This window comes from Lactuca virosa, chromosome 1 (genome assembly GCF_052849685.1).
Source record: "Lactuca virosa cultivar CGN04683 chromosome 1, Lactuca_virosa_CGN04683_v6, whole genome shotgun sequence".
Taxonomy (NCBI): Eukaryota; Viridiplantae; Streptophyta; class Magnoliopsida; order Asterales; family Asteraceae; genus Lactuca; species Lactuca virosa.
In genome coordinates this window covers 73187459-73198012 of record NC_136426.1, presented here as the reverse complement: position 1 = coordinate 73198012, position 10554 = coordinate 73187459, and the positions used below count along the sequence as shown (strand labels likewise).

The window sequence follows — 10554 nt, the reverse complement described above, 5'->3', positions numbered from 1 at the left end:
CATTATATTGTCATTACCGCACACTTTATTGATGATAATTGGGAGATGCACAAACAAATAATCAACTTTAAAGAATTAGATAGTCAACGGGGGGAAGATATCGGGCAAGAAGTGTTGAAATGTATTCAAGGGTGGGGTATCAAGAATGTCATGACTTGCACGGTTGATAATGCAAGTTCTAATGACAAGGCAATAGAATTTCTAAAAACCAAATTACCAAACTTGTACAATGATGGAAAACACTTTCACATTAGGTGTATGGCACACATTATCAATCTAATTGTGAAAGATGGGATGAATAAAAACGACGAGAGTGTTAAATGTTTGCAAAATGCGGTAAGATATGTTAGAAAGTCCACACAAAGGATTTCCCTATTTAAAAAGTGCATGAAAGTCGTAGGGGTGGAATCAACCAAGTTTTTATGCAACGATTGTCTCACTCGTTGGAACTCAACCTACGACTTATTGAAGATCGCGGTGGATTTAGAAAAAGCTTTCTACGAGTATGAAATGGAAGGTAATTTCTTATTCTATTCTATAGTTTTATTATTATTATTATTATTATTATTATTATTATTATTATTATTATTATTATTATTATTTTTCTATTTTCTGCATTGTTGCTAAATTTTTTGTTAGATTTAAACTGTCATATCTACTGCGTTATAAGTTCGTTCGGACTGATTTTTTTTTAAATTGTAGTTCACTGTTTGGCAATGGAGATAGACTCCAGAAACACCTTATTTGCATATGTATTGAGTCAATTACAGCCCTCCAAAAATGAGATATTAGTTATGTTTTTTTTTTCTGTTACAGCATTGTTGCTGAATTTTTTGTTAGTTTTAAACTGTCATATCTACTTCGTTATATGTCCGTTTGGGCTGATTTTTTTTAAATGTAGTTCATTGTTTAGCAATAGTTATAGACTCCAGAAACACCTTATTTGCATTTGTATTTAGTCACTTACAGCCCTCCAAAAATGAGGTATCAGTTATGTTTTTTTTTGTTACAACATTGTTGTTGAATTTTTAGTTAGTTTTAAACTGTCATATCTTATTCGTTATAAGTCCGTTGGGGCTGATTTTTTTTTCATAATATAGTTCATTGTTTGGCAATAGTTATAGACTCCAGAAACATCTTATTTGCATTTGTATTTAGTCACTTACATCCTTCCAAAAATGGTATATGAAATCTTTTTTTTTATAATTTTTTTTATAGATCGTTCCTTTGCACGAGATGTGGTAACCCCCGTGAGTGAATATTTTGTAACTTGTCGAGCAATGGTCTCCTTTCTTGAGAAGTTCAAGGTCAAAACAGAATTGGTTTCGACGACTTCAAAACCGATGGCAAATCGGTTTTTTGGAGAAATATGAGGCATTTACAAGCATATACGGGTATGGTTGAAAAACAAACGATTTTCTTCAATTGGGAAGGATATGATAGACAAATATGAGAAGTATTGGGGCGACTTTGAAAAATTGAACGACTACATGTACTTTGCGACTATATTGGATCCGCGAATGAAGACATAATTTCTTAGACATGCTTTTGAAACATTGATGAAGTACAAGATGTCGGAAAATAATCCCCTTTCCGAATTAGATATTACTGCAAAGGCTAAGTCTTTAGAAAATGATATTGAAAAGATGTTTGAGAACTTTTATAATGAGTACAATACCGACTCTAACGTACCATCTGAAACCGGTGGTAGTCAAGATGTCGTGCATATTGATGACAATGACGACTTTTTGGGCGACTATTTTGTTCAATCGGCGAACCCATTGGCTTCAAAGGAAACGGAGTTAACACGGTACTTGAACGAAGGACAAACCCAAGGTGTTAAAGGCTTTGGCATATTAGTTTGGTGGAAAAATAACGCATCTCGTTACCCAATTCTCTCGCGGATGGCAAAAGGTATAATTTTAGTTACTTATAGATTTTATTATAAGGTAGTATAATTTAATATTATATGGTTATGTTATTAGATCTTTTGGGCATTCAAATATCTACCGTGGCATCTGAGTCCGCTTTTAGTACAATCGGTCGCATAATTGATACTTACTGAGCAAACTTGTCCGCACCTATAATAGATGCCTTGGTTTGCACCCAAGATTGGGTAAGGAAATCAAAGAAGCCGATTGTTTATAACATCGAAGACATTTTTAAAAATGATGACATAGCTAAAGGTCACATACAAACTCATTTTATTATATAATAACAAAACGTTGGTTATATACTCACTTTTACATTACCTTTTTTCCGATATATATTAGAGTTGGAAGACCCGATACGCACCCAAAATGGAAATGGAAAAAGTCGGATAGATATTAACGGCTAGTTATATTCTTTTGATATAAATTTTACAAAAAATATTTGGACATGGTTGGTTCAATGTATGATTGAGATTTACTTGTTGTAATTTTTTGTTTCATAAATTTTCTTTAGAACGGTTGAAAGATTATGTGACAAATATGTAAATTAGATTATGTGGCAAATGTGTCCTTACATGGATTCCCAGTTTCAAGATTAAAGGACAAATCTTGAAATACCATCATATGCTTAACATATCTGAAATGGACAATCCTAAAGGAAATACCACCAAACTCACCATAACTTCCAAAAGTGAAATCCTTGTATGAATCGCATGGGGCCACCTGTTTATCTCAATCACATAAAGAACTAAATATTTGAAATCTGGAATGCTAAAACTCAATTAAACTAATTACTATAATTAAATTTAAAATAATATAAGTTGGAGACGATTGCATCTTTGATAAGTCAATGAGTTTTCTGGAAACCTCGTGATTGTGGTAATTATAAAAAATTCCGGTTTTTCCGGGTTTTCCGGTTCTAAACCCATTTTATCCGATTCCACCTTACCCACTTTGATGTTTCCGGATATTCCGATTCTAGACCCACTTTACCCGATACCGTACTCGGAACCGAACCGGAACCGATTCCTATATACCGGTCTGGTTTCCGGTTCTACAAAATTCCGTTAACCGGTTCCGGGTTTTCCGGGTCCGGGTCCATCCGGTCCGGGTTTGGACCCACTTTAATCCCTAAATTAAGCTCTTTTAAAAATAGTGTTTGGATTAGCTTATTTTTGTAAACCGAATAAAAATGACATGCTTATATTATACAATTAAGTAGGGGTGAGCAAAACCAAACCCGCAAACCGAAAAACTGACAAAAACCGACGAAACCGAAACCGAAGCATAAACCGATGGTTTGGGTTTGTATTATTTAGAAACCGAAAATTTCGGTTCGGTTTGGGTATTAGGAATGTGCAAAACCGAGAGAAACCGAACCGAACCGAACTTTACAAAAAATATGAATTTTGCGATTTATTATGTATATATATCTTTTCCTTGACTTGTAAACACAGACATATGGCTGGTGTGTTGGTTAAGGCGGTGGACATATAAGGCAAAATACTAAGGTTCGAGTCTTACTCTCGACGTCTGGAGCTTTTATTTTGTTTACCATTATCAATTCCCTTTGTTTCTTCTATTTCTTAAATCGAAACTTTATCCCGCATCGAGAGAGGATGAAACATTCTTCCTATTTACCTCTTATATAAATCAATACAAACTACCAAATGCCACCAAGCAAAATTTTGAACGGGTTATGGGTTTAAAACCGAAACCGAGTTTGAAAAATCGAAAAACCGGGAAACCGAACCCTTCGGTTTGGGTTTAGGGTTGAGTTTTAAATATTTGAAAACCGATACCATCGGTTTCGGTTCGGTTTTGGGTCAAAACTGACCCATGCTCAGCCCTACAATTAAGTTATGTACTGTTAGGAAAAAAATAATTATTTATTGTTGAAGGTAAATATATAAATTTATACAAAAAAGCCAATCCTTTGAAAAAAAAAAGTTGTTTTCATCTAGCTTATGAAAATTGACTTATTTTTAGGTAAAATAAACTCATAAGTTTAATCTAATAAACTAACTCAAACACTAATTTTTTCATAAGCCCAAAAAATAAGAAAAAACCTTAAAAATAAGCTAAAACAAACACTCCTAAGCTTATGAGCTTATTTTACCTAAAAATAAGTCAATTTTCATAAACGAGATGAAAACAAATTTTTTTTTCAAATGTTTTGTTTATTTGTATACATTTACCTATTTACCTCAACCATGAATAATTTTTTTTCCCAACAGTACATAACTTTATTGTATAATGTAACCATGTCCTTTTTAATTATTTTATAAAAATAAATTAATCCAAAAACTATTTTTAAAAGTGCCTATTAGCATATAAGTTATAAGCTAATCAAAACATTTTTTTATCTTACAAGTTCATAAACTCTTATGCTCTTAAGCTCATAAGCTTAAGCCTAAAAAAATAAGCTTACACAAACACCCTTTCAATTAAATAACAAGTAAACATGCCAACTAGCAATGGTTTTGACATTAGGGCAACGTTAACTAGGTAAGAAAGAGGATTTATATATTCTATTTTCTAATCCGTCTGTTTTGGCAAATCCAATTAAAAGAATTTCAATTCGTGACAAAAACAAAACTTGTATTCACCTAAAGAAAGTGAAACTAAAATTGATGGAAATCTTTCAATAAAAATTAAAGAGCTTGGAAACTTGGGTGCTATTTCTTTATACATTATGGAAATCTTTTCAAGTTACAAGAATATGTATCAATGATATTTAGGAGCCTAACCTTGCATGCAACCAAATCATGACTCTAGTCTTTATAGCAACCATCATCAACACCTAAAATATCCAAGAAACCATGTCAGGAGAAGTTACAAACACAAAATAATCACATGAAAATATTTGTATTAAACAAAAAGTTTGATTAAATAAAATCCCTAAAACTATTAAAATGAAAAGCAAATTGAAGTTCCAATCAAAACCAACAATTGAAGTTCCAATCAAAACCAGCTACATTGTGTCAAGACCTAATTTCCCTAAGTTAGAACAAGATATAAAGTAAAGGAAAAGAATAATAAAATAAGAAGTAGTATATTGAATCCATATTTGATAAACAAATAACTACAATTATCACATTAACATGAATAATATTATATATAGATCAATGTTTGATAATAAAAACACTTCAAACGTTTTGTTTCATAAAACTTATAGTAGTATCCGATTAACATAAATGACAAAATAAATAAATAAATAAAAAGGCCGATGCTAACCTAGTAACCAAAGATTGTTGTTTTGGCTAATGTAAGATAAAAAAAAACCAGGACATGCAGCCTTGAATTCATTTCATTTAGACATTTCATCGAACACTCAATATGCACATACTCGTCCGAGAAAAAGGAATTGTGCAAGTGACTAAATGACGACGAAAATATGAAAAGAAACGATAAATTACCTTCAAAAATCATATAAACTTCGTTGTTCTTGAACGCTTAACTCCAAAAATGACGAACATGAAGGAATTTCTTCCACTATTGAACCTGATTTCAAAATTTTGATTCCTTCTAAATTAGGAATCGATTGTCAGTCTATTTTAGGGCATCTACAATCCATTAAACTCTATAGAGTTTAATGGATTGTCACATCATCCATTAAATATCTATACAACATCATCCACAACCCATTAAGCACCTATTTAATCCTAATCACCATTTTATATCATTTAATGATCATTCAACTCCTCCATTCCACTCTACTCCATGTCATCACCCACACTCCATTCAACTCTTATTCAATCCTAGTTATCACCCTATTCAACTCTTATACTATTTGCATTGTGGATGCTCTTAAATAGATAATTTTCTTGCGATTTGGTTAGGATTTTAATTGATTCAAAGTAGCAGCAATAGAGGACAAAATTGGTAGTTTAGATTCCTCACTAAAATGAGTGAAATAAAATAGGGGGTAGCTGAAATGAAAAAGACGCGTTTTCAAGGAACGACATTCCTTCTTTAATACAAGTTTCATTTCCAATAGCCAACCATGGGCTAAATGTTAATGCTATAGAATGTAATCCCTGGATATATGCATGAGAGAGAGAGAAAGAAAGAGATAGTATCTTAACTAAGGGAACTTACCATATTTTAGGGATCCTAGTATATCTATTATATAATTACAATATTTTGGTTGCAAAACATTAAGTGCCTTTAATTTAAGTTATGGTTTTGCTGTTCCACCAAAGTTCTGTGAATACAAGTTTTATGTGGCGAATTGATCTCTCCTGATATGTTGGAGTATGTGTCTTTATTTGATTTATCTTTGTTCCTTATACTCGGCAGTAGAGGCTACCTAATATGTTTTTGTTGCCTCAAGGGCCCAATCTTAGGTATTGCAAGACCACATCTTACGGGATAGAGGCATATATGGTATGGATTCTGATTATTATTGTGCCTTGACTTCTCTTCGTAACAAGCTTCCGGATTTTGACCTTAGCAGTTTTACTAATAAAGACAACACCCCCCCCCCTAAATCCCAGAATACATTGGCGAGTGCCCTTTTTCGTAACATTGTCCAAGATATGGAAGTGCAGCTCGACATGACGGCTCGGCAGAAAGCGGTTTTCTAGTGCTTACGTGCACCACATGCTTAAGATTTTCTTCTAGCTATCACTATAGATGGGCTTGGCCAACATATGTCTCCTGTGGAGTATCATACTATCCTCAAATATCGACTCATGATTCCAATATTTCCAGCTGACAAGATATGTCCGGTGTATTGCAAGGCATGTTTGGACTCTTTTGGAGAGCATGTAGTTCACTGTAAAGAACTCCCGGGGTTCAAATACAGGCACGATATGGTTAGCGATGTTTTGGTTGACATATTTAAGCGTGTCGGGGTTTCTGCTAAGAAAGAGGCACCTGTGAATTTTTTGACTGACCCGGCGGAAGGAATGTCAACCCTCATACCGGCTAACGTTTTGATTTTTGGATGGGTCGAAGGGAAAAACGCATGTGTGGACCTTACAGGGATATCCCCTCTCGTGGGCTTGAGGGCTGGGGGTTTCACGGCGGGACAGACTGTTTTAAAAGCTGCTACATGCAAAGTCACCAAACATGAGAAATCTTGCACGGAAAATCAACACATGTTCATACCATTTGCATTTGATACGTTTGGTTTTCTCGCACCAGGTGCTGTAGGGCTTCTTAATAGAGTACAACGGATCATGCATAGCAATATTATATCCCCTAGATCTATGGACGTAGTTTTTAAAAGAATTAGCTTTGCCATACAAAAAGGCTTAGCGGCACAGCTTGTTGTCCGTTTGCCATCTCACTCGTTGTATGATGATAATTAAATTAATATAAAAAAATATTTAAAAAAAAAAATTAAAAGTGTCTTCATGTAATATTATTGGAATAACCATTCTGTAAGACTAACTTTATAACAAATGCATGGAAGATATTTTTTTTTTCTTCTCAATGATGGCTTTCTCTATTTCTTACCTTGCACTAATGTCAACACCATTGCTAGGTAGCATTTTTACTTCTTATTTAATTGAACCCAATGTGATAATGTAATATGTTTCTTCTTTACGTTCTGCTTCATAGATGCACTGATCATTGGCTAATATAGTATATAGTAACAATAAAATATTTTGTTTCAAGGATGAAGAGTCTCGATACATGAAGTAGAGGGACCTGTTTTACCACATGTTGAATATATTCATCCGAAATCTGGATTTGGATTACGACGAGGGTTCGGTTTGTTACGAAGAGAGCCGAGAATCACGTCGAACATCATACAAAAACCAAAATCTGATTTAGGAGAGAATTAGCAGCGAAAGTAAAGTGCCGAAGTCAGTTCGTTGTTTGGAGATGAAGGTAAATTCTTCTGTATCTTCTAATAAATTATCAGTTAATTAGTAAGTGTTAAATTTTTATACGTTGATTAATGGTGGAATCAAAAGTTGAAATAGCAAAATTCCCTGCTTTGCATCATAAGAAAACTTGGAATTTGTACAACGAAACCTTTCAGTATAGCTAGCACCAAACAACGAAACCCCTCATGTTTCAATTATATGTTTGATACAAATTTTACAGCCCCGAAAGAAGCGCATGATTGTCGATCTAGATGATGAGATCTTCCCGATCTCCGACGAGAAATACGCCCAGGAACTACAACTTCAAGAGGCTCTAACACCTTCAGCATCCAAAAGAAATGCATCATCGTCATCACAAAAAGTTGCATCATCATCATCAATTCCTGCAACTTCCACACCTCCAAATAAATTAAAGAGGAAGCAGCCAATGGTGAAAGCTGAAGAAGCCACATTACACGAGCGCATTTGTGGCATTTGCATGGACACAAAAGCTCTACCAGAAATCTTTTCAAATGCAAAAGTTTGCGGCCATCTGTTCTGCTCTGATTGCATAAGCCAACATGTATCTGTGAAGATTAAAGAAAACATCGCGAAGGTGAAGTGTCCTGACCCAACATGCAAAGGGCTAATAGGACCTGAAGTTTGTCGAGATATAGTCCCAAAAGAAGTTCTTGAAAGATGGGAGGATGCTTTATGCGAGTCTATGATCATGGCTACTCAGAAACTCTACTGCCCTTTTAAAGATTGTTCAGCCATGTTAGTGGATGATAGTGGAGAAGCTGTGACATCGGCGGAATGCCCAAACTGCCATAGATTGTTCTGTGCGCAGTGTAAGGTGGTATGGCATTCCGGGATGGATTGCAGAGAGTATAAGAGCTTAAAGGAATATGAAAGAAATCCGGAAGATTTAATGTTAATGGAGCTTGCCAAGAACAAAAAATGGAAGAGATGCCCGAACTGCAACTTTTATGTGGAAAAGCGAAGCGGTTGTGATAGCATTTATTGCAGGTTAATATTATGGTTTTTGCTTTCGGTTGTGATTTTCAATAACATTTATAAGGTTAATGACTGGTCTCTTTGTTGCAGATGTGGAATTTTTTTTAATTATGGATCTTGAAAGAAGCACTTTGGAAGCAGCTTTGCTTTTTATAACATCTACAATCCATGGTACAATTAATGGGAGATTTAAAGAAGTGTTAAACTTAGTTATCATTCAATAATAAATCCTACTATTGTGAAATGTCACTTGATATTCAATGAATTTGGTGTTCAATGGTCATTGAATTTTTATAAAAATAAAAAGTTTACTATTTTAAAAAATGAATGTTTAAAATATATTTGTGTGTTGCTTCTGTCTAGGATTTTGAAGTAAATATGATTTATTTATCATTTTAAACCATAACTAAAGTTGATATAATTCTATTTGCATATTCTTGCTTTTTAATGCTACTTGAGATAATATGAAGATATGAAGATAATGTTTATTTGAATCTATATGTATCTTAGTATCTCCTTAATTATATATCCTCATATATCATGTATGGTTTTCTTTAAATGACTATATGGATCTTTGTTTGTTGTTTTACGATCGTTATGAAATTGGTGTATAGATTTGAAAGAATCTTTTGGTGGGTAGTTCTTTGCAAAAATGGAAAAACCTTTGTAAATATAAAAAGAGTGTTATGAAATAGTCCCTAGGGGTGTTCACATAGATTTTTGTATAACATAATAACTAATAATATTATTAGCAGTTCCAGCGCAATGTCTCGGGTGATGAATTAGTCAATTAGGGCCTAGGGGATGTTTAATACTAGTTCTTTTGCTATTTATTTAATTATTTTTTTTTTTCTGTGAACGATAAATAGTTTTTTCCAGCCATCAGTATGTGCCCCGTGCAATGCAGCGTCGACAAATAATTATGGGCGATGTTTACTAGTTTTTTTGCTATTTTTTTCAGCGACGATAAATAGTTTTTTTCCAATCAATAGTATCAGTCCGATGCGACGGCGACAAACAGTTTTTTCAGGCTAATGATTGATGGACATCTATTAGTTTTTATCAACAAACTGTTTTGAATTAAAAAAAAAATGTGTTCCTATTTTGAATTAAAAAGAGCAGTACTTTGTATTTTTTCGTTAAAAAATAGAAATTCATTGTCATATTTTGTTAAAAAGAAAAGTAAGTTTGCAGTTTCATGTTAGTATAGAAGTACATTGTTACTTTGAAAAAATAAAGAGCATCATCTTTATCTTGTATTAATACATTATTCAACCAACAAAAACAATAGATATATTACAGTACATTAAAATTAACGAATATTATTATCATTGTTTTTTATTTTACCATGTATTTCATTCAATTAGCAACCATGCACAACAACACTCAACATCAACAGTAAGGCCACAATGAGCTGCAAAATATTATCAACCCGTTGCACCATCGATAGATTCCTAATTTCATTACAAAATCTCCTTACTATAATAAAAAAAATCATTTTTGGCACACGAGTCATCTCAATATCTATTGTTGAATTATTTTTCCCACCCAATGTTTTCTTAAGTCGAATTATCCTTTTATCATTACATTCCTTACATGTTTCTTACATCTAATTTGCAACCAAATTAAATTAATTGCCATAAATTTAGGAGTTTGTTGATACATTCGCAAGGTAAATTCGAATCTTCAATGTATTCCGGATAAAATTACCTTTATGCCCTCAACCTTAAAATCATCCTTAACATCTGCAAAAAAAAAAAAAAAAAAAAAAAAAAAAAAAAAAA

At 33.2% G+C, this 10554-nt stretch overlaps 1 protein-coding gene across 1 annotated transcript; it reads left to right on the top strand.

Annotated features, from left to right (window-relative positions):
* Nucleotides 1-8009: 8009 nt before the first annotated feature.
* Nucleotides 8010-8891, top strand: LOC145115118 (E3 ubiquitin-protein ligase RSL1-like). The gene is made up of 2 exons (XM_079051297.1): nt 8010-8782; nt 8861-8891. The coding sequence occupies exons 1-2, from the start codon at nt 8010-8012 to the stop codon at nt 8889-8891; spliced, it is 804 nt and encodes a 267-aa protein (XP_078907423.1).
* Nucleotides 8892-10554: the final 1663 nt, after the last annotated feature.

Excerpts from the sequence above, each read along its gene's own strand:
- LOC145115118 (XM_079051297.1), top strand. The coding sequence starts at position 8,010 with ATGATTGTCGATCTAGATGATGAGATCTTCCCGATCTCCGACGAGAAA. Across the intron at positions 8,783-8,860 it reads TGTGATAGCATTTATTGCAG|ATGTGGAATTTTTTTTAATT; the intron begins GTTAATATTATG and ends TCTTTGTTGCAG.